This window comes from Oncorhynchus tshawytscha, linkage group LG04 (assembly GCF_018296145.1).
Source record: "Oncorhynchus tshawytscha isolate Ot180627B linkage group LG04, Otsh_v2.0, whole genome shotgun sequence".
In the NCBI taxonomy this organism is placed as follows: domain Eukaryota; kingdom Metazoa; phylum Chordata; class Actinopteri; order Salmoniformes; family Salmonidae; genus Oncorhynchus; species Oncorhynchus tshawytscha.
Genome location: NC_056432.1, coordinates 54,442,490 through 54,468,063, shown reverse-complemented (window position 1 = coordinate 54,468,063; position 25,574 = coordinate 54,442,490). Strand labels below are relative to the sequence as shown.

The 25,574-nt window shown below is 42.3% G+C and overlaps 1 protein-coding gene across 5 annotated transcripts in view; it reads right to left on the bottom strand.

The window, feature by feature from the left end:
- The window catches only part of LOC112249015 (PHD finger protein 21A), a 38,810-nt gene extending 13,704 nt beyond the window's left edge, over positions 1 to 25,106 (bottom strand). For 4 of the 5 annotated variants that reach the window (XM_024418591.2, XM_024418586.2, XM_024418589.2 and 1 more), the window contains exons 1-5: positions 24,847 to 25,106; positions 19,592 to 19,647; positions 16,493 to 16,591; positions 15,277 to 15,309; positions 14,030 to 14,095 (exon numbers count right to left, since the gene is read on the bottom strand). In XM_024418591.2, coding sequence (XP_024274359.1) covers positions 14,030 to 14,095; positions 15,277 to 15,309; positions 16,493 to 16,591; positions 19,592 to 19,633 — 240 coding nt within the window. In that variant the 5' untranslated portion in view covers positions 19,634 to 19,647; positions 24,847 to 25,106. The remainder of the gene's footprint in view (positions 1 to 14,029; positions 14,096 to 15,276; positions 15,310 to 16,492; positions 16,592 to 19,591; positions 19,648 to 24,846) is intronic. The other variant, XM_024418587.2, reaches the window with a different exon arrangement.
- Between the last annotated feature and the right edge of the window lie 468 nt (positions 25,107 to 25,574).

Here is a 25,574-nt window from a genome sequence, read left to right as displayed (position 1 = left end):
TCTCCCTAGTGATGGAATGCTTTTTGTTGAGATAACACAGTAGAGTACGGTAAGAAACATGCACAGGCAGAGATGACCTCCAGAGGGCACAATATGGTCACATGTGTCTTACAGCCTCTAAAGACTGAAATCAAAGTGTTTACTTCTTTGATGGGGGACACTTGTTTATAAGTTGTACGTACAGAAAACGTGGTCAAGGCTTAAAATGATAAATTCTGAATAAACAAGAAGTCAAAAGACCTGAACCTCTCAAAAAACCAAAACAAGAATGGACAATTACATACAGCATAAATATTACACACAATGAGTCCGATGTACTTTCTTAAAATAATTTGTTGAGAGACCATAGCAACAATTCCTTTCCAGTTATAGATTTAAACCACACACGAGTCATCTCCAGATGCTTGTTGGGGTGTGCGGAGGCCTTGGGAGAAAGCCCCGTGTGTCTGCTGAAGTGCTGACTTGGCTGCTGAACATACGGCGCAAAGCAGTGGTTGGCTAATCAAAGGCCCAGTGCTCACTCAGCAGGCACAGCAGTGCGCCCTATAACTGTCCCACCTCCCACTTTCTCTGGGAGGGTCTGTAGTTCACAAATTATACATGGTGGAAAGACCAAAGGCTGCCTGCCGGGAGAAAAAAAATCTAAACCAATGCTCTGCTAAAATGGTCTTCAGTCTCTGGCTTCACAGCATCAGCTGTTTCCTCTGCTAGCTTTCCTCGGGGAGTGTCAAAACCCATAGCGCATGTTTTCTTTGCTTCATCTGCATTGCCGTAATTCAGGCATTTATTAGGTGACATTGTCAGACCTCTTTGTCATAAGTCCCCTACGACACTCACTGGGATCTCTACTGTGCGTGTGACAGGAAAGGGTAAATGGCACTTCATCACGCGGCCCTCGATGGCCATCCCCCCTGTCAATGGGGACAGAATGCTGTCATTTTAAATGGCATACAAATGGGAGGGGAAGCAGTGACTCACAGATGAGGTTGACTTTATAAAAGCACAAGCTCCTCTATTTCCCCATCTCATCTCAGGGGAGGGATATAACAGATGGAATGAAGGGGTACACTCTGTTCAGACCCACTCCCCCTCATCATGACATGCTGTACCATAGAAACCATGTACAGCAGACCTGGGTCAAATACTGTACATATGGCATACACAGTGGCAAGAGAAAGTATGTGAACTCTTTGGAAATACCTGGATTTCTGCATAAATTGGGCATAAAATTTGATCTGATCTTCATCTAGGTCACAACAATAGACTAACACAGTCTGCTTAAACTAATAAACACACAAACAATTATACGTTTTCATGTCTTCATTGAACACACTGTGCAAACATTCACAGTGCAGGGTGGGAAAAGTATGTGAACCCTTGGATTTAATAACCGGTTGACCCTCCTTTGGCAGCAATAACCTCAACCCAATGTTTTCTGTAGTTGTGGATCAGACCTGCACAACGTTCAGGAGGAATTTTGGACTATTCTTCTTTACAAAACTGTTTCAGTTCAGCAATATTCTTGGGATGTCTGGTATGAACTGCTCTCGAGGTCATGCCACAGCATCTCAATTGGGTTGAGGTCAGGACTCTGACTGGGCCACTCCAGAAGGTGTATTTAGTTCTGTTGAAGCCATTCTGTTGTTGATTTACTTCTGTGTTTTGGGTCGTTGTCCTGTTGCATCACCCAACTTCTGTGGAGTCCGTCAATTGAAACTCCACAGAAGTTTTATCCTTCAAAATATTTTGATAAACTGGGGAATTCATTTTTCCGTCGATGATAGCAAGCTGTCCAGGCCCAAAGGCAGAAGAGCAGCCTTAAACCATGATGCGCCCTCCACCATACTTTACAGTTGGGATGAGGTTTTGATGTCGGTGTGCTGTGCCTTTTTTTTCTCCACACATAGTGTTGTGTGTTCCTTCCAAACAACTCAAATGTAGTTTCACCTGTCCACAGAATATTTTGCCAGTAGCGTTGTGGAACATCAAGGGCACTTTTGCAAACTTCAGAAGTGCAGTCGTGGACAGCAGTGGCTTCTTCAGTGGTGTCCTCTCATGAACACCTTTCTTGTTTAGTGTTTTACGTATCGTAGACTCGTCAACAGAGATGTTAGCTTGTTCAAGATATTTTTGTAAGTCTTTAGCAGACACTCTAGGATTCTTCTTAACCTCATTGAGCATTCTGCACTGTGCTATTGCAGTCATCTTTGCAGGACGGTTGGACGTACTGCCATATTCTCTACAATGACGTTGGGGTCGGTTTATTGTAGAGAAATTAACATTAAATTCTCTGGCAACAGCTCTGCTGGACATTCCTGCAGTCAGCATGCCACTTGCATGCTCCCACAAAATTGAGACATATGTGGAATTGTGTGTGTGCCTTTTATTGTTCCCAGCACAAGGTGCACCTGTGTAGTGATCATGCTGTTTAATCAGCTTCTTTATATGCCACACCTTTCAGGTGGATGGAGTTTCTTGGCAAAGGAGAAACACACACTCACAGGGATGTAAACAAATATGTGCACAACATTTGAGAGAAATAAGCTTTGTGTGTATAGAACATTTCTGGGATATTTTATTTCAGCTCAGGGACCCTGTACATAGCTTACTTACATTCTTCTTAATTCAATTTTTTTGGTGTGTTTTTTTGTTCAAGTTACTTTTTTTAATAGTCCTACTGATATTGATTACTGCATCGTTGGGAAAGAGAAGGCAAGAAAAGCATTTCACTGTACTTGGGCATGTGACAAAAACTAGAAATTTGAGTTTCTCAAGATAAATAGACTTATAAATGATGGCATCCAGTATCAATCATCAACATTCCCTAAAATGTATCTTTTTCCGTAAAAGCCAGATCCTGTGCATCGTCATTGGCTTAAGGCCTGCTGACTCTGGCTTTCCTCTACCTCCATAATCTCTTCCTCATCTTTGTATTTTCATTTTTTATCTTCCTCTGAAACAGGATGAAATGTGAGCGGCACATCTGGCGCTTTCCAGCCATGTGGAGGGAGGTCTGGTTGGGCTGGGGCTGCCTGCCTGCCTCCGTCCAGCCTGCCTGCCTCCTCTCAGCCTCTCAGGTGTGAGGATTTATCCCCTTGACAGTTTCCCCTCCCCTTTTGTGCTGATGGTATTTAAACAGCATGTTGAGCCCTTGATTGAAATTCCTCTCACACTACCTCTTGCCTCACAGTCCTCCCGCACTCTCCCTCTCCCTTCTTTCTCGCTATCTCTCTGAGCTAGAACTAAACCCATCACAGACACACGTTAACACTCTCCTCTCGCTCCATCTGGGCAGATCCATATGACACATACAAAGCCTCCCTACTGCAGCCAGTGTGTGTAATTGTAACACATACTGGCATGTTTGCACATGCACGCACGCACACACAAAGAACTACAGATTACATTGGGCTATCTGTACACACAGTAGCAAGGGTAGGCAACCCTGTTCCCAGAGTGCAGAAGGTATTGCAGGATTTTGTTCCAACTAGGCAACTGAACTAATTGATTATCTCAGTGACTGGCTAAATTCAACACACCTGGTCTTCCAGGTCGGTTCAATCAAAACCAGGAAGTGCACGAGGAACTCCGGGTGCCTGCGGAACTGCCGACCCCTGCAGTAGACTTCTGTTGTCTTTCTCAGTTAGACGCAGGGCTTCCCAACCCTCTCCTCGGCCCCACCCGACATTTCACATTTTTGTTTTAACCCTACTGGCACACCTGATTCAATTAGTCAACTAATCACCAAGCCTTTGATTAATTGAATCAGGTGTGCCAGTTTAGGGTTAAAACTCAAATGTAAAACATCTGGGGGGGGGGGCTGGGGAGTGGGCCTGGGGAGGGGGTTGGGAAACCATGAGTTAGGGGGCTACCAACTGTCCTTTTGTTTCGCAACAAAGAATAGTGAGGAAGTAATCACCACCAGAGGATGCAATGCGTCAGCAACAATTATTCACTGCTCAAAAGACCCTATCACCACACATACGCAGTTACGCCCACACAGTCAATTCAAAAGTACCAAGTGTCAGGTAGAGCTGTATTGTTTTGAGATTATTCTCACACCACAGCTGTCTAATGAAGTCAAGGTCATATTTTCACTCTTTTCACATGGCAACAAACTGACAGAGATTGTGTGCAAAATACTGAGATGAACGAGTGAAAGATGATGACACTTGATATTGATGAGACATTGAGTGTGACAGGAAAGGAGGAGCGGTGATCCTGTCCTAGCCTGACATTGCGTAGCTCCTCTACACAACCCCTTTCCCTGTGCCTTTCATTATCACCCGATATAGTTATAGTCAATTTCCCTAACTGTCAAACCCTCCGCTGCCAAGACAACGCTCTTCACGGAGACAGAGTGACGAATGCATATTACAGTAAGTACGAGTGTGATTTAAAAGAAAAACGCAACCAGGCCACCTCAGTTGCACTATATTGTGGTGATTTCATACCGCATCGATATCCATCTACCCTGTTACATTGTTACTTGGCATTATCGCATGACATTATTAGTTACATTATGAAAGGATTGCTTGACAATAGTAAACGGTAGACATTTTCTTACAGAGAGTGAATAAAGCCGTGGTCATCCCGTCAGTTTCATCTTCCTCTCACGAGAGCCTGAAGCGGAGGTTAAAGTCAGAGCTACCGTGAGATGGCATCATGGCGGACAACAGGGGAATTGTAAAGGATCTGGGATCCTGGGATATTTACTATGCTGTTGTGCGTTAAATGGTAGTAATTAATTACAATTAGCCGGGGAGCGTTACAGACAATGCAGCTTTTTTGTATTTCAGATAGGAGTGGAGACAGAGAGGTTGAACAAGAGGGCGGTAAGTAAATGAATCATAAGTTCTCTAAAAGCATACACAAGCAAAGGAGTAAAAAAATATATATAAATTGATCAATTGCATCCGATAAACGTGCATAGTAGTAGCTAGTAGCGGTTTTAGGCGACAATCTGCCTTACTTAAACCTCTGGCAAAGCAGATCTACAGACGAACCTGCACAGTTCTGTTTAGTGTCAAACAGGATACGTGTCACTACTATTAATGGAATCATGGCTGGCCACAGTACACAGCACCTTCACATGTTGTCAGCCTTATAGCTAAACATAACCCAGCAGACCTAGTTCTACCCCCCCCATCCTGTTCACAACAACTAGAGCTAAAAATCTGGGTGGAAACAACAGTAAAAGCTCCACAGTCTCCTCATGAACACACACAGCCCCTGGCACAGTGCACATCACTGCCAGAATTTAGTATTTACTCAGCAACTACATGCATCATGGGGTAGGCGCTGCTCTCTTTTACTCAGTCAGTCTCTCAGTCAGCCACAGAGCACTGTGAAAGTGGGTTAAGCAGGTATAAAACCTCTTCTCTATCCAGACAGCCCTGCTCCCTGCAGATACGCTCTAGTGGGGTGGGAGGAAGTGCAGGGCACTGAATACGAATCTACTTTCAAAGTACAATGTGCTGAACAATGTAAACTGCCCCCTGAGCAGGAAAAGGATTAGCATTTCCATGAATGTGTTTAATCTGGTTCATACTTAATTTCTAAAATCAATTTACTGAGTCTACCAGGAGCAGTGCTTTATCTGCTTTGATATAGATAAAGCAACTAATAGTATTAACAATTGTGTGACTTGTTTATTTTCTTCTAACATTTTCAAAATGATTTACATTTTAATTTACCTTTATTTAACTAGACAAGACAGTTAAGAACAAATTCTTATTTACAATGACGGCCTACCCCGGCCAAACCCTAACAATGCTGGGCCAATTGTACGCCGCCCTATGGGACTCCCAATCACAGCCGGTTGTGATACAGCCTGGAATCAAACCAGGGTCTGTAGTGACGCCTCTTAGCACTGAGCTGTAGTGTGATTCATACTCTTTCGTAATTACCTCCAGCATTTCTTGTATGACACACACTGCAAATCCTTCTTAGTACAGAATAGGAAACAATAGAGAGGAAACCGAAAACAGCATCCATCTACCCACTTACTCAACAAGCTCAGTGTCTTTAGTCACCTTCAAAGCTTCTGTAAATGGCAAACATGGCAAACAAATGTGTTTTTGGAGGAACTTTTCAATTGAGTCAAAGACTTCGGCCTGGTCGCTTATTCAGCCTGAGCAAATGTTAATCTACCGGGAGGATGGAGATTTAAGGATCGGTGAACTAGCAGGCGGGGGGTCATTAGTTTTAAGAACACGGCGAGGAAAGCACACCCCAGGAGGTAGTACACGAGGCTCATTTCTGTATTTTCACTGTATTAGTCAGACATCAAGGAGATTATCCCGGATTGTAGTTTTAGGTTTCCGGGGGCGGACAGAACAGGCCTTCAGTGGAACAGTGCGGGGGCATGTCTTAACGAAACTCCTCCCCACACAGCTCCCAGAGAGCACGGTAGTTGGCCCCACTCTCCCAGTGACAGCCAGCCAGGCTGCACCCTTTCTCCTGCTCTCCTCTGGCCTGCCACAGTCTCCTCTCCAGACCACACAGCAGGGAGCATCTGTGTGGAAGAGTGGAGCTGACATTCTAACACTGAGAGGCACCGTGCTGCTGGATGATAGCACGTCCTCCTGTCACACACACACACACTCCCTCCCTCTGCTTTCAAGACGGTGACTTAGCAGCGTGCTGCCACAGCACTTCTCAGGAATAGGGATTTTCTTTTCAGGCTTTGATAGACGCATTCTTCCCCCGTTAGCTTCTAAAGTGTCGAGGATGTTCTTAAACTGGCTGTAGGGTAGAATGGAGGCGTAGCTACTTCACCAACCGTTGAACTGTAAGTGGGAAGTGGAAGAAGTCAGTGAGGGGGCTGGCTCTTTACTCTCCTCTCTGAGACAGAGCTAGATGTCCAAGGGAGATGTGTCATCACTCCCTGGGAGGTGACCGGGAGATCACTGACATACAGTATACCTGTACCGGCCACAAGCGCAACCGTAATCGCCCTACAAGAGCCAACAGAACAAAAAAACGAAAAGTTCTAGGCAGCTGCTCAGAAAAAGACTGACTCTGTGCCAGAAATGACCATATGGCTCACCTGTTGCTAAGGAACAGTGATCACTGAACCCTGTGCAGGCTAACTCCAACGCAGGTATCTAACACAGAGAAGAGATAGGAGTCTGCCTGGTGGGCTGAATGTAATGTGAATGCTTCTACTGTGTGTGCTTTCAAGGTGTGAGGAGGGGAAAGTACAACTTGATGTGTGGTACAGCCTCAGAGTGTGGTAATAATTAAAAAGTATAAAGAGTCAGAATACTTTATTTGATGTATATTCAATTGGACATTACGTGAAACAATGCTTGTCTGCATATTTTGCATTTAGAAGAGAGCAGCGGAGGACGACCACATATTGTATGCAGGGATTTTTTGGGGGTTCATTTCAGGGCAATACTGTGAGTCATCCCTCAACAACACTAGAGCACTTTTAGTTTCCAGCTCTTTTTATGCCCACCCTTCTCTCTCCTCCCTACCTCCTTCTTCTCTTTCCTGGGCACACAGCAGAGACACACGTCCAGATTACGTGCATGGAGGAGCAGCAGTGATAATATCTGGGCCTCGCAGCAGGGACTCTCGTTAGAGGCTGCAAATACAGCTCAGACTGAGTGCCAGGTTACCCCTGCTGTACCAAGCCCAAACCAAACTTGCACCAGCCTTGAACCAGCCCCAAGTAGTCCTGAACCATCCCTGAAGTAGCCACAAAACAGCCCTGCCCAAAAATGCCCCACTAGCAAATCTGTGTCCCCAGGGATAAGAAGGGCATAGCAAGTCTGTGTAAATCCATTTACAACATCTTGATAATGTGTGTGACTTAAGAACAATAGCATTGACAATAGATGGGGAGCAGGTTCTTTCCTTGGCATCAATGTTTTAGTCCTTCCAGTATTTTGCATATTATCATATGGTCTTTCTATTCCTCATGTTTTCACAAATGGCACAAGTGCAACTAGCTTATCAACAGCTGTGAGGCTTTTACAGTGAGCCATAACGTCACATGTCACAGCCAGTCTGTCTGATTCCCCTGTATTCAGTCCTGGCCAGGCCAGTTGAGACCTGCCCAAGCATTCATCGCAGTGCCATTTCTCTGGATCCACAGGGCTCTGTCTCCTCATAAAATGCCCCGTACTATTCAAACCATTGAGGCAGTCAAAGAAAGGACAGACTGCAGCTAAATCGATTCAATTGTGCCTCGTTTCAGTGCCATGGGTCATTATTTCTACGGTGGAGGAGCTCAAGGTGTTTTATTATCCCTGGGTGGGAGCTAGGGAGCCACACAGGCAGACAGGTATTCCGAGACAATAGAGCTTCCTCATTTAAAAGGAGAGCCTTTTAAATGAATTCTGCAGGGCAAGTTGAATAGCACACCTCTTAAAAGAGGAAGGGACCACCACATAGTATCATAAATACAGAATGCTGCAACTTTACTCCACTGCTTGAAACCTGCTTGAAAATATGGATAAATCCTTTGGCCAACTCACAAAGAGACATAAGACACCAGCTCACTGACACACACAGCCTCCCTGGAGTGCATTATTAGAGAAGGGAGGTTCAGCACTTTCTGCTCCCATGTGTCCCAAGTTTATCAGGTTCAGGTCTGACCAGAGGTTGAACCCATTTTATTCTCACAAACATCCTCAGCGGTATGCCTCTCGAAAGCCAATCAAATGTCACCTGTGGGAAAATGAGACAACTCTCCGACATCAGCGCTACCATAACGCTCAGAAACACAAGACAAGCTACTGAGTCTCTACAAATCACAACGAAAAGCGACTTCCCTCTTCCAGAGTAAAAAGGATTTTCAGAGGAATATTCAGATGATTTGCCTTTATTCTAACGGGGAAGTCCAATTGAGACTAACGTCGATTTCACAAATGAGCCCTGCGCCATACAAAAACAAGCACATTACAACAGGGAAGTACAGGTAAACACAACATATAGACAATATACACATTAAGATACAAAACACATTCATTTAAAACTAACACATTCTTCATGATAAAAATCAGCTGTCTGAATTGTCCGAGGGACTTCAAAACATCCAATCGAAACATCTTTCAGGGATTACTTGGAGGGCTTCATGCACAACTGCAAGCCTTGTCACAGCCCAGTCAGTAGTTGGGTCAATTGCATACGCAATAGTATCATCTGCATATCGATTCAAATGTAAACATTTTGACAGATTGACCAATAGCATTTGTATAAATAGTCAAAAGAACAGCTCCTAGTATCGACCCCTGCGAAATGCACGGCAGTTTATTTTAAATCCAAGAAGTGATGTTGAAAGAACTGCGCGGTAAATCCAGAGATTATAACACATCACACCGACAAATAGACACAGTACTGAGAGACGATTGACCAAAAAAACTGTAAAATATATATATATATATTGTAAATGGGGGACAGGGGAGAGTTAGGAAGAAAATACAGGAATCAATAAAATAATTGACATTTTTAAGGGTTTTCAACTGTGCTAAAGACAACCCCAGTCTGAAATCGATGGCTGGATCATTGCAGCATGATTTATAGAAGCACAGCCTGGCTGCTTCCATAGCCCCGGTGGGGTGACATCCCTGGAGTTGAGCCTTTTCATTAAGTGAGAGAGAGAGAGAGTTTTCTACATCTTTTCAGTCCACACAATGAAAACTGCTGATGTGTGGAACTGTAATAGTCTCTTTCAGGACATTGTTAACTAAACGGTTTCTGAAAAAGTTTCTCCGCTCATGAAATAAGTCATCGGTGCATTATGGGGGCTAAGTGAAGGTCCTAACAAGAATGAATGGCATATAATGACCTTTTTCAAAAGCTTGTTAACAAACAATGAACTAATGATTTATACGTTTTTAAGCAAAACGTCAAATGCTGTGTTACACAACTTATCTGTCAAGATGGACAATTCTATTCCTCACGAGCTTTGCAGTATCTAACTCCTAATCAAGCCAGTCCAGCAAATAAGTCAGCTAGAATCCTCTCGAACAACGTGAAACACTAGATGAAAACAGCTCAGGTCCATTGAAATGGAATCCAGGTTTCTCCACACACACAACCAACCTGACCTTCAGTCAGCACTTTAATATTTCATTCCTTCTGGTTACAATGCAGTGGTGGAGGTCGTGTGGCCAAAAGCACATTGGTGTGACTAATTTCAGCGGAGAATCCTCAGATTGAGTATTTGTCTTTCACATAGTGCTAGAATGAAGTGACCCTCTCAATTTACCTTTCACCACTCCTACCTCTATTCATACAGACAATGAATAGTTCAGTATGATAAAAAATGTAAATGCTCTATGGATATAATCATCTAATCGTTCCGGTCTTATACGCTACACTCATCTGACATCGACTCAGTGGAGGCCCCGCACCTCATAGAATATAAATCAGCTGCTAGTGTGAATTTATAAAAAACACTTTTAAAAATTCATAGCTGAGCTGCTGAAATACTTGGCCTGAGCAGCCTGCCACCCTTGTTAAATGAACCTGGTATTATTCACACTCTGTCAGCAGGTGTCCCTTTCAGCACCGGGCAAGATACAGTACTGAGAGCGTTATGCCTGAAATGCCTTTTTGAAACTAAATAGTTGGACCCGTTCCAAAACCGACCTGGGGATTTCCCAACCAGACCCAATACGCATAAGATAACTTTTACAATATAGAGACCAGTTCCAAACGGACCTGAGGAACGGACCTGGATCCAGGCCCGGTTCGATCTGAGTGAGGGAAGCAGCAGAAAAATAACATTTTAAGCTACTTTATTAACCGGGGCTGATAAAGCACAAGGGGGGGGGGTAGAGAGAAGTGACGCTCTAGCAGGGGCCAGTGCTGTGTGTGTAGGCTACTATGAGTGTGAGCGAGTGACCGGGGAACAGGGAGGAGGAAGGGAGAGATGAGAAACTGCAACCAACCAAGCCGGCTCACGCTATAGTAGACTAATAGCTGCCATAGCTAGGTTATTTATATGTAATACTTGTCTTCAAACCTGGAGAAGCTAGTTAATCTAGCTAGCTAGGCTAATTGAGGCTGCATGCGCTTTCTCGTCCTACACAGTTACTAACAACAACAACTCCATTCATAATATAATAGTAGCAGCCTACCTGTCGGCTTTAGGTCGTTGTAGCCTATCCTTCTCCTTAAACGTTTAATGAATCTTCCAATGAATAGATCTCCTAACTTTTTCCCCATGCAGAGGCTCTATGACTAGCCTATTGCAGCTTTGATGGCTTATGATTGGCCAACAACAACAACAACAAGCTACACGTGCCACCTACGTGAAAAGCAAAGAGCAGCAGCATAAATTATACAATTTCTCTCTTACTCTCTCTACTGCAGCAGTTGCGTTCAAAACTATATGGGTCCTTCTGGAAAAGTCAGTTAAAAATTACACATACCCGAGACCCGAGACAATCATATCAGATCTGACCCATGACATTATTTCGAATTCTGGTTCTGGACTCGCTTGTGTATTTGGGTACAGGCCCATCCCTGATCAGTTACCCATCCCTGATCCAAGTAGTTGATAATTGGTATTCAACAGTCATAAAAGCATGCCTTATTTACTTTTATTAACTACTAAAATAGTGATTTTGTCATAGTATAGGCAGCTCTATAGAGATGACTTGGAATGAAATAATAAAGTCATCAAGTAAAATCAATGTAATATACACAACAAATATTTACTTCAGATATAGTAAGGTGAATAAACGATGGGTAATAACTGATAAGTATCAATGGGTCATTACCATCGTTGAACTTTTATTCATTGTTTTATTCTGTGTTGTTAAAGGATTCAACCCACATAATGCATAGTGCATTTAAATGCTTCAAATTATTCAATCGAAACCCGAAGACCGTAATATTTTTTTTTAAATAACCGAACCGACCTCATAAATCAAAAAGCACTAACCGCTTAGCTAGCACACACACACACACACAACACACACACACACACACACACACACACACACACACACACACACACACACACACACACACACACACACACACACACACACACACACACACACACACACACACACACACACACACACACACACACACCAGTAACAAATATATGTCAAACATGTTTCCCTTAAGGAGCCTCAAGGTGTGGAGCAACTTCATGTAAGTTAAATAATGAAGACATTGACTCCATGTAAAGTGAATACAGGAGAGACTGCAACAGCAGTGTTGTATTAATAAGCATATCTTGAGGGGGTAATAAGAATAGACTGAGAAAGTGCACCGCCACAAGCAGTGTCTGGATGGGACTATGGGGATGCAGGTTTGATGCTAATTCCAGTAAAATGCTCCCCTTGATTCTCAAAGAACAGCTCTCAATCGGTGTTGAACTTCTCTTCAGATCAGATACCCATGCATCCACTGCGAGTATTGTGACCAAATATTCTCATAGCATAACCGTTAAACAAACATAAAGCTTAAGGGTTCTCAAAACTAAGACAGCAACACAGACTCAATTAAGGTACAACAAAAGCTTCGGCCTCTGCACAAATAAAATGGCAATTATTTTTCTTTTGAAAGTGAATCCAGGCCCTTCCCAAACAGCGTTTAAATTTGACGTTTTAAAAACCTCTTTGGTTGAGCCGACAGAGGCCCTAGACTAGAGAGAGGACGATCGATAAGTGACAGGTGGAAAGAAATGACACTTCTACAGGAATCACACCCCTTCATTTAGTCTGTAAAGAAAATTAGACACCAGGGACATTGTAAACAGAGGTTCAATAGAAACCTCTATCATTCCCAAGACTTCATTAAACCACAATAACAGGGTAAGTTTATATGCAGCAAAGTGGTTAAGAGGAAAAACAACATATCTCCAAAAGTTTAGTTTGACTCAGTTCAAATCGCCAAAACAAAGCCTCTTACAATAATATGTTAATGATTGGTTGAGGGGCAAATTCACTAACACTAGCCTGCATGCATGCCAGTTGTACTTGTAAGTCAATAACAAATATACTGTATATACTGTACATCAGTGGTGGAAAAAGTACTCAATTGTCATACTTGAGTAAAAGTAAAGCTACCTTAATAGAAAATGACTCAAGTAAAAATCTATTAGTATCAGTAAAATACTACTTGAGTAAATGTTTTAAATATACTTAAGTGTCAAAAGTAAATGGAATTGCTAAAATGTACTTAACTTTCAAAAGTATAAACCATCTCAAATTCCTTATATTAAACAAACCAGACGTCACAATTGTTGACGGATAGCCAGGGGCACACTCACATGCTCAGACATAATTGACAAAGTAAGCATTTGTGTTTAGTGAGACCGCTAGATCAGAGGCAGTAGGGATGACCAGGGATGTGCTCTAGATAAGTGTGTGAATTGGACCATTTTCCTGTCAAAATGTAACGAGTACTTTTGGGTGTCAGGGAAAATGTATGGAGTAAAAAGTAATATCATTTTCTTTAGGATTGTAGTGAAGTAAAAGTTAGCAAAAATATAAATAGTAAAGTATAGAAAACAACTTAAGAAGTACTTTAAAGTATTTTTACTTAAGTACTTTGCACCACTGCTGTACATAGGTCCTATAAACTGTTAAAGTCTCAAATGACTCTTATCTCTAACCATCCCATGGTTGTCAATGGATGTGAATGTTAACAGCTTCACAAAGTGTGGTGCTTTTTAGCACCATGAAACTGGATCAGTCAGACACCTGCTCTAAGCCCCTAGCCCGAAGAAGCAGACAAAACCCAACTCAAAGTGATCCTAGGCTCACACCCTCAACTGTACAGAAATCATCAATCACATGCAGAAGCATGCAGGACTCTTAGATCTGCCACATTGACTTGTCTAGGCCTACTCTCCAGAAGAAGGACAGAGAAGAAGAAAAGAAAGAAAGGATAGCTCAGACAGGAAGTGAAAGTAGGCTCTGTCATGAACCTCTAGCATTTTAATACACAGTGCAGTAATGTAAGACTGGTAAAGCCCTTGGTGTGTGCCAGTGTGATGGTGTATGAAATCCCAGAGCCACCACTCCCCTCTCCTGTTTCAGTTGCCTACCTGCTGCTCACTCAGCGCTGTGATCTTGGCTTGACGTTCATGGAGCTGCTTCTTCAAATCAGCATTCTGCAGCAAAAAAGAAGAAGAAGAGAGCAACAAGCCTGTTATAGCTCACTTACACATAGCTGTGAAGAATTGTTCATTCGTGACAGCTGAGTTGGGGTTTGCGTGTTATGTGGGGAGTGTGCCAAGCTCTGGGTGCTGTATTTGTGTGTGTGTGTGTGTGTGTGTAGGTGTGGTGTAAAGATCCGAGACAGCAGCTTTAACTAGCATGAAGTCCAAGTTAAAATGACTGTGCACACCGTTTCCCACGGGACGAGTGAAGTGAGGTGGAAAGAGTAATCCACTCCCCTCGCGTCACTGGGCTGCCACGGCTGTCAGCCACATGAGGGGGAACTCAGAGCTGGGATGTAGGGACACCGCTGAAATGTGGGATGGGCCGCTGCTGCTACAGCACCGAGTCCTCATAAAAGGGCTGCAGGATGATAAAGTATGGTGGGCGGATACTACAGAGATAGAAGAGCTCTGGGGAGATTTCAAGGCAGGTCTCAACATTGACAGAGTAAAGTAAAAGAGGTGGAGTTTGGAACCAATCATAAATCTCTGAGCCCCTGGGCCTCCCGGGTGGCACAGTGGTTAAGGGAGCTGTACTGCAGCACCAGCAGCGCCACCAGAGACCCTGGGTTCGCGCCCAGGCGCTGTCGTAACCGCCCGCGACCGGGAGGTCCATGGGGCGACGCACAATTGGCCTAGCGTCGTCCGGGTTAGGAAGGGCTTGGCCGGTAGGGATGTCCTTGTCTCATAGCGGGCTAAGTTGCCAGGTGCACGGTGTTTCCTCTGACACATTGGTGCGGCTGGCTTCCGGGTTGGATGCGCGCTGTGTTAAGAAGCAGTGCGGCTTGGTTGGGTTGTGTATCGGAGGACGCATGACTTTCAACCTTCGTCTCTCCCGAGCCCGTACGGGAGTTGTAGCGATGAGACAAGATAGTAGCTACTAAAAAAAAATAAAAAATTGGATACCACGGAATTGGGGAGAAAAAATTCAAAACATTATATCTTAACTGGTCTTTTTTCTGGTTTTCCTCTTAGGCTGTTTTAAGTCATATCTTTCAACTGTGTAGATTTTGAGTAATAGGGATACTACATTCTTTCAAAAGCTTGAAAACCTCTGACGTCAACCCCAAAACATATTGTGTATTTGGGCCTAGCAATCTGGTACAACCACCTTTGTGACAGGAGGGGCTTACCTGTGGATCCTGTTTCATTTGGGACACTAGTTTCTGTGAGAGAGAAATCATAGAAAGACACATAAGTTATTAACAACCACATAACAAATGCATTGATACACCTAATATACTACAAGGAGAGAGGCTGTGTCACTTGTTCCTAACGTCACATGCTTCTTAAAGGTTAGAGAAAAAGGTTTTGCAATAGGTTTTTACGTTTCCTGAGTGAATGTTCCTTTTGCTCACCCCCCCCCCCCTTTTAACGTTGCAGTACCCAATGCATTCTTGTTGTCACAGCCATACAAACTGTAGACACAGTGGCCCCCAGAGGCACCTTCCAATACTGCAACCTTAGAGCACATTCATGGCTCCCCACTGTACAAAGCATTCCAGACAAACACAAGGAGGTACATTCAGTGGTTGCGAATAGGAACACCATACTGACTTACACTGAACATGTGGGCCTCTCTAATGTGATCACTCTCATGGTAATCAACACATGCCCTGTTTGAATTTTTGCTATAAGGAGCACATCTGGCTGGTGATAGAGGTGCGAGGATAAGCTTTCCTCATGTTTCTGGTTTCCGTATTTGGGTTGAACCAGACGGAGGGTATCATGCACCAAACCTCAAAACAGAAACATTATGGATGGCACAGAAATACAACTCAAGAAGACTACAGAGTACACATAAACTCTTAGAGGGATAAAAAGGGTTCCAAAAGGGTTCTTCGGCTGTCCCCATAGGAGAACCCTTTCCGTCTTTGGAAAGGGTTCTGCATTGAACCCAAAAGGGTTCTACCTGGAACCAAAAAGGGTTATTCAAAGGGTTCTCCTATGGGGACAGCCGAATAACCCTTTTAGGTTCTAGGTAGCACTTGTTTTTCAAAGAGTCTAGAGCATACATTTACAGGATGAAGTATATTTTTCTGACCCAAACCCGACACTAAACCATACTTAAAGGACAATCACTGAAGGGAGAGGCAGGAGGACGCAGAGTAGAGAAGGAGGTGGATAAGCTGACAGATAGGATGAGTCGAAAGAGGAAGTATTCATGGCGCAGCCTGAGGGCAAGAATCTGATGGAGTGTAATGAACAAAAACCCAACCACATTCTGCCGCACAGTTGAATGTGTTACCAACTTTCCTCCCGAAACATGTCTGATCATTTCCAGGTGAATCAAGTGAACAAATGGTGGTTAAATGGCAGAAAAGCAGAGAGATGCTGTAGTGCTGTTACCTGATGAACTTGTATATCCGCTTTCAGGGACTCTTGGAGGGTCTGTAATTCCATCATTGATCCCTTCTGTCGGAAGCTCAGTCCTGGACAGCTTTCAGCCTGTTCAGCCAGGAAGATGGATATTTTATCCCTTCATTCAACAGGAATACTAATATGTCAACATAAAGACTTGTAACAGTGAAATCAAGTTGTGCTTATAACAAAGCAATGGCATCAGGCCATAGAACACTGTAAAAATGTTGCCGTTATCCATGTTATCTTTTATCTACTTTTAAGGTGGACATTAAAGTAGACATTTCCAAAACACTTCACATTGAAGTACACTTAATAGGATTTACAACCTGTTTGTAAGTAGTTTATAAACATTTAATTATTTGTTTATAAACCTGTACACACACACACACACACACACACACACACATACTTTTTTTCTTAAAGTTTAAAAGAGACGCATTTTTTTTGGTTTTCCCATTAAAAAGATACAAGAATTTACTACAATTTCATGTGAATTCACAATGCCAGCAAAGGTTTGGGTCTCAGGGTGCGTCTCAGGGTGCGTCCCTTTCAGATGGTTAGCGTTGCACCTGTGAACTACCATTACTTTACCTCAATTCCACCTCGCAAAGTTTGCACTTCACCACCTTCTCATTTAACTGCTCAAAGTATTGCCACACATCGCTGCTGTCGCTCGCCTTTCTCTGCCATTTTTCCAACTGACGTGGTGGCGGAGAGGTGACTCCAAAATAATTGATTCCTCGACTCCTTGCATGTCGACTCCCATTTCTGAGTGTCAAGACTGTGACTGCTGAATTGGGGTTTGCGTGTGCCAAGCTTGGGGTGCTGTATGTGTGGTGTAAAGATCCGAGACAGCAGATTTAACTAGCATGAAGTCCAAGCTAAAATGACTGTGCACACCGTTTTCCATGGGACAAGTGTTTGTTTTTTTTGGAACTGAGGAGACTGATTAGTTGCGCACTTCCGAGAACAAAAACGCTTGCAACTTTCAAAGCGACCTAGCGAGGGACAGTGTGAGAGGGGAGGGGCACAGTATAGGCAGGTCGGACACCAAGGAGACAAAGTCAGTGCACTAGGCAAACTAGTGCACTAGGCAATCAAAAGCTGCATCTCATAATGGTATGCTGTAACTCTCCATTTCTTGGGTTGCAATGTCTCGCAACTTCAGTAAAGCAGGGCCTATGATCAATGAATAGGCTAGGATATTCTACACACACTCCCATCATTAGCAGAGAGAAAGAGCAGGCAAGCCAGCGCGAGGGAAAGAGAGAAGGTGTGCATACAGTGCCTTTGGAAAGTATTCAGACACCTCAACTTTTTCCACATTTTGTTACATTACAGCCTTATTCTAAAATGTGTGTGTTTAAAAAAAAAATGTTACTCACCAATTTACACACAATAGCCCATAATGACAAAACAATTAAGTTTTATGGAAATTTCTGTATTCAGACCCTTTACTCAGTACTTTGTTGAAGCACCTTTGTCAGCGATTACAGCCTCGGGTCTTCTTGGGTATGACACTACAAGCTTGGCTCACCTGTATTTTGGGAGTTTCTCCCATTCCTCTCTGCAGATCCTTTCAAGCTCTGCCAGGTTGGATGGGGAGCGTTGCTGAACAGTTATTTTCAGGTCTCTCCAGAGATGTTCGATTGGGTTCAAGTCCAGGCTCTGGCTGGGCCACTCAAGGACATTCAGAGACTTGTCCCCAAAGCCACTCCTGCCCCCAAAGCCACTCCTGCGTTGTCTTGGCTGTGTGCTTAGGCTCGTTGACCTGTTGGAAGGTGAACCTTCGCCCCAGTCTGAGGTCCTGAGCACTCTGGAGCAGGTTTTCATCGGGGATCTCTATGTACTTGCTCTGTTCATCTTTCCCCTGATCCTGACTAGTCCCCTAGTCCCTGCCGCTGAAAAACGTCCCCACAGCATGATGCTGCCACCACCATGCTTCGCCGTAGGCTTGGTGCCAGGTTTCCTCCAGACGTGACATTTGGCATTCAAGCCAGAGAGTTCAATCTTAGTTTCATCAGACCATAGAATATTGTTTCTCATGGTCTCAGAGTCTTCAGATGCCTTTTGGAAAACTCCAAGCGGGCTGTCATGTGCCTTTTACTGAGGACTGGCTTCCGTCTGGTGACTCTACCATAAAGGCCTAATTCAGAGTGACCATTAGGTTCTTGGTTACCTCCCTAATGAAAGCCCCTTCTCCCCTGATTGCTCAGTTACGCTGGGTGGCCAGCTCTAGGAAGAGTCTTGGTGGTTCCAAACGTCTTCCATTGAAGAGTGATGGAGGCCACTGTGTTCTTGGGGACCTTCAATGCTGCAAAAATGTGTTGGTACCCTTCCCAAGATCCGTGCCTTGACACAATCCTGTCTCGGAGCTCTACGGACAATTCCTTCGAGCTCATGGCTTGGTTTTTGCTCTGACATGCACTGCCAACCGTGGGACCTTATATAGACAGGTCTGTGCCTTTCTAAATCATGTCCAATCAATTGAATTTACCACAGGTGGACTCCAATCAAGTTGTAGAAACATCTCAAGGATGTTGAAGTCTTTCAAGTCTCATAGCAAAGGGTCTGAATACGTATGTAAGTAAGGTATTTGTTTAATATTTTTAATACATTTGCAAAAAAAAATCTAAAAATCTGTTTTCACTTTGACAAAACATTGAAAGATACAGATACTATAACCATTATGGGGTATTGTGTGTAGATTGCTGAAAAAATAATAATATTTAATCCATTTTAGAATAAGGCTGTAACGTAACAAAATGTGGAAAAGGTCAAGGGGCCTGAATACACACTGTATGTCTTGGTTATCTGTGTCTTTCAATGTTTTGTCTTGCATGCCTCGCAAATTCACCAAAGCAGCCTAAAGTTCACCTCCTCCTCTCTGGTTTTGTTTAAATTACACAACTTTCGAGGCCTTAATCCTGCCTATCGTCTAGTTAGGCTATAACACGTATAATAATATGTTGTTTTGTGAAAACTGCACTGTTATTTACATTTGCAGTTATTAGTTTTTCTTCATGTTAAGGATTGCATTTAAACGTTCACACACACACACACAATAAATGTTCATAGCTTTACCTTCACACAGTCTTCAGTTTTGAACACCATCCAATTTTGCATTGAGGGGGTGGCAGCTGTGACACAAAAAAGAGGCAATCAGATAAGCCACTCCACTTAAATAATGTTGCAGTGCGACGTCCAGCAGCATGTCATAGCATGGGCTTTCCTAACCCACAGCAGGGGCCCAAAACACTTGCTGTCCACTCTCTCTTCTCTCTCTGTAGAGCCCATTCAAAGACCTCAGGGCCCAAGGCTACTCCACAAAGTCATTAGATTGTGATGTGCAAGGAATATTCAGCATAATGTTTGGGAATAGTATTTTTCTGTTTTTGTTTTACATCATCTCACTCTACTATGCTTTGGATAGTATGGACTACCCTCTGCTCTCTAGGCCTGGTTGGGCCTTTAAAAAGTATTAAGAGTGCATTAGACCATTTTCTAGTCTAGAGTAAAATGGATAAAACAAATGGAGTATTTTCTTTATGATGACAGTTTGATAATCGTTGGCATTTAAATCCAGATTTTGATGTTCTGTACAACTTACTTAAAAGTAACCTACTGCTTTCTGATGATGGACTATAATGCTGAGAAAATAAAAAGAGATGAATGTGCAAACTCCCCAAAACATCCTACTAGTTTTGTACACTGTGTGTAAGCATTTCATAGTGAGTGAAAACGGGGAAAGAGAGCGAGTCAAATCACAGCAGTGTTACAGCCTCCCAGCCGGCGGATTGATTTCCGGCCAGGGCCTTTTGCCAAGAGAACAATAATAACATTGGGGCCATTACATGGGCTTACCACCTGGCTGAGTGGACTGGTTTCCTCCCTCTCCCATTCTCTGACTATCTCTCTTTCCTGCTCTCCTCATATCCTTCCCTCACTATCCTTGAGAACATGCCAATTTCAGGGGAAGGGGGTATATAGGTAAAACACAGTCCAGGTGTACATTAGTGATGGGGGAATACGATACAGTTACATGTCACTAGGCCACATTTATTCGGGGGAAATAACTGTATACTGAAGCCTGCAAATTAGTTTTGGTTTGTTCAGATGGTAACTATTTATGATTTTTTTTGTTGGTGCTGCTATACAGTGCCTTCGAAAAGTATTCAGACACCTAGACTTTTTCTACATTTTGTTACGTTACCATTAAAGATTGGGCCACGAACAAAAACATAAACAACGGTGCAAATGCATTTAATGCATAACATTTTTATGTGCAAATAGCACTTTTACTTCCATGGCTGATCTAAACTCATTTTATCATGCTCTGTCTTGTCTCTCAGCTGCAGACAAATAGTGAGCAATATGTTTGGAACATCAAATCACAATGTCGAATTGCAATACATATAGAATTGTGAGAATCGCAATACATATCATATCGGGTCCTAAGCATTGTGATAATATCGGAAGGTCCCTGGCAATTGCCAGCCTTAGTGTTACATATCAGGAAGCTGAGCTACTACCTATTCAAATAATCTAGCAGAAGTACACTGCTTTTTCATACTGTAGGTTACTAATTCTGTAAGGGTTCTAGTAATTTCAATTATGGAAATAGTCTATATCTCTTGATTTAGAAGAATATGACTTGTTAATACATTATTAAAACCACTTAGTCCATTGTTTTTGATATCATAGAAAACTTTGTAAACAATTTTGTATAGCTTCAAATTATGTTTCAAAAAACGTTACAGTATGTCGCTCTCATGGAATGTCATTGCTTGAACATCATAGCCTACAAACATATGATAAAAAGTGAGTGCTATTTGCACGTAAAAATGTAATGTATTAAATGCATTTGCACCGCTGTTTATGTTTTTGTTCGTGACCCATTCTTTGATGGTATGCACAATTATTAGAGTGAGGGTTAGGACATTGCAGTGAAAAATCTAAATCATCAACAGTAAGTTACTTTATTTTCTAAAACCTGTACTTTTTGCAGAAATCCTTGAAATTGCGCATGATACTCATACTAATGTTAGTACTATAGGTATAACAGTTGACGGCCTACCAACCTGGACTCAGGGGTATACGTAACATAATAAATGTAAATCCATAACACTCCAATTAGCATGATATGTTACATTTCATATGGTACGTATTAATTTGTGGATGTCCATCATCCATTTCATATGATATGTTACGAATTGCAATTTGTACAATACATGTTACAAATTGCAATTCGTGCAATCAGGGGTTGGAACTTTAAAAAATCAAATTGTTTCGTCCTGAACAGAACCATTATTTAATCTGTAAATGAAAGTTGTTAAGAGCAAATTGTATTTTTCCGTAACATCGTGGTTTAATCATAACGAAAGACAAGCACAAACACGGTGCTGCCAGTCACTACAGACAGACCAGTGTAGAGCAAGAGGGTGAAGGAAGCTTGCCTTGAAGTTGCTGGGCATCTTGTTGCATTATCTGAATTAGGCCCACAGAATTATACCTACAGAGGAGCAGCTTCTATGGAGGAACTTTGAATGTCTTTGAATTTCCGATTTGGTTTAACGTTGGACCAGAGCAAACGTTAGCTAGCTAGCTAGCTAACAAGCTTGTTTGTGCAGAACAGCACTAGAATTAAAAACTCATCTTACCTTTTTGATGTCAGTTAAATCCAATGTGAAACTTGATAACTATAATATCCTTAACTAGCATTGAAAAAGTTAATCCATTCTTCGATAATTAAACATCTCTCCATAATTTCTGAATCATGTTTGTAATGTCATCAGTAGACTCCAGTAACCTATGCTTCTGAGGGGGAGGGGAAGGTAGCCTACACACACATCCACTGGCAGACAGTGAGGGCTTTGCATAGACACTTTGTTGCGATTTTTGGGAAACTGGAAAAAAATGTCAGGAACGTAAAATAAATGTTATTAACTGGGTCCCAGACTTTTAAAATAATGGTTCTATTCTGGAACAATATAGATCACTTTCATTTCTGGTTCTGTTCATCAAATAATTTCATTCTTTTACAGTTTTCGGTTCTGTTCCCTGAACCGGTTCCAACTCATGCATACAATATGTTACAAATTAGCAAAAATGTATATGTTACTAATTCCAATTTGTTGTGGCTAACATTAGCTAGGTGGCTAAAGCTAACATTAGCTAGGTAGATAACATTAGCTAGGCTAGGGGGTAAAGTTACCAATACGGAAAACGAATGTATTATAATATGGGGCGGGGCAGGGTAGCCTAGTGGTTAAAGTGTTGGGCTAGTATCCGAAAGGTTGCAAGTTCAAATCCCCGTGCTGACAAGGTACAAATCTGTTGTTCTGCCCCTGAACAAGGCAGTTAACCCACTGTTCCTAGGCTGAAAATAGGAATTTGTTCTTAACTGACTTGCCTAGTTAAATAAAGGTAAAATAAAAAATATACATACACTCAGCGGTTTAGGTAAACCACCCCGTAACCGTTCGATTGAAGGTTAGAATGGGCAAAATGAGTGACTTCAGCAACTTTGAGCATGGTATGTGCCAGTTGCACTATCTCAGAAACGGTGGGCCTCCTGGACTTTTCTAGGGTTTATTGATAATGGTGCGACAAACAGAAAAAATCCAGTCCTGTTGGCGAAAACAGGGTTAGGGCATGGTTTGGCCGGCAGGGATGTCCTTGTCCCTTCGCGCTCTAGTGACTCCTGTGGCGGGCCGGGCGCATGCATGGTCAGGTGTACGGTGTTTCCTCCGACACATTGGTGTGGCTGGCTTCTGGGTTAAGCTGGCATTGTGTAAAGAAGCAGTGCGGCTTGGTTGGGTTTTGTTTCGGAGGATGCACGGCTCTCGACCTTCACTTCTTCTGAGTCCGTACGAGAGTTGCAGCGATGAGACAAGACTACCAATTGGATACCACAAAATTGGGGAGAAAAAGGAGGTAAAAAAACAAAACAATATCAAATGTAACATATCATATTAATTTGGATTTCCCGTTTTTACATTTACTATGTTACGTCTAGTCTATGAGACCAGGCTGGGCCTACATACTATCAAATCAAATATTATTGTCACATACAAATATTTAGCAGATGTTATTGCGGGTGTAGCAAAATGCTTGTGTTCCTAGCTCCAACGGTGCAGTAAGTGAGTACAACAATAAGTACCCTTCCTACACTGTAATTCCACGGCACCTGTCTAAATACATGATATAAAGTGGGGCCAAACACGAACGTGATGCAAAACTGGAAATTTAAACTACAGATGGGTCGACTTATACGTCCTACTCCTAGAGTGACCTACTGGACACGTCACTGCACCTGTCTGCCACTCAATCAAACTAAGAATAAGGGCCTCGATTAGGAAAACTGATACAATATCAAACGTTCCAATCTCAGCCGTTCGAGTGGAATAGGGCCTACAACTACCCCCCACGATTTCACCAGCTAGGCCACATTTATTTGGGGGGAAATAACTGTATAGCGAATCCTGAGAATTAGTTATATATTGTTCAGTAGGGAAATATTCTTATTCTTTCTCAGAGTATGCTAGTATGTAGGGCACCAGGAGAAACTATCTTAGTGCACTTGATGCAAGCATAACTAAATTAGCTAAATATCATTCGCGAGGTGGAGTTCTTCCTCCAAATAGCAAGTTGGTTGTCCAATGAGAATCCACTTAGTTATGGTATAGTATTAACTCAAATATCACATGGTATTAACTTGCAACATAAATGAACTACGCAAGAACAGGATATACGTATGTTATACCTCTTTTGGAATAAAATACAATAACTTGTGTGATACGTTTTTTTCTTTTACGTGAAATAGTAACCTACTCAATAGCATTCACTAACGCTTTTGTGGCGCTATTGCGTGTTACTCGTCGCGATACAGCGTTCCTTTACGAAAAAGAAACAGAGGGCAAGCAACAAAGCATTCGTTCAACTAAAAAGCAGACAAATCGACTTAATAACATAGACATCTGAAATGGATGACTGTCCGGTAGTTCATTACACAACAAAAAACATTATAATTGTGCTTTGAAATTCTTTGCAAACGGTGTTTTTATTGTATAACAGAGGCGTAAAGCTTAGCGCAAGTTAGAATCAGCCCCTTTACGCACTACGTTCAATGCCCTCCAATAGCAAGGCACTTATAAAATATCACCCAACTCCTAGAATATGGATATATGAACAAAACGATTGCTCAGCGACTGCTTTCCCTCGACTAAAATGCGAATACACTTGATCTAAAACAACAATATTAATCAAATAATAAAGAGAGTAGCAGAGATTAAAATGAAAGTTCTTATAATAATAGAAAGATCCCGAGATGTTCTTACCCTCCTCTTTTACTCACTTGAGCAGCAGCCAACCCTGCTCTTCTCACACAAATTATTTAAATAAATATTTACAAACACCGTAGTACTTCTTCACCGAAAAACGCCCAGAGCGTGTATTTATCCACTTAATATCCAAATACACTCCATTGCATATGATGTGATTTTCCCGATAATTTTTCCCACTATTTAATTTGAGTATAAAGAGAAAAACTGAGATACAGAACAAGAACTCTTCGTCAATCTCATTCACCCCCCTATCCTGAGCACATTGCACATCAATGCGCGTAGGAAGAGTGAGCGAGAACGGGGCAAGGAAAACTAAGGGGCACTTAGCACAAAACAAGTCACCAATGGCTCTAATTGATTCAATAATATGATTAAAGTATTAAATCGTTTCAGTATATTGTGATTGTATGCATAAATACAGATTAAATCACATTTAGTAGAGGAACTACTTTATGTGACGGTGCGGCGAATTTATTTCACTTTGCCTAAGGAACGGAGGTGATTTGCCTCCATTGCCTAGGAAAAAAACCCGGATGTAGACTTGATGAAACGCTTCGTATGTAAAGTAACAGACCACTTTCACGAATTGTCGGACACAATTACCCCAACTCTTTGCAATGATATACCACATTCAGGAGCTTTGATCATAGACAGAAAAAGACGTACAAATCAGACATTGTTACTTACAAATGTAAATAAATGTACTGTTAGAATAATTGAGG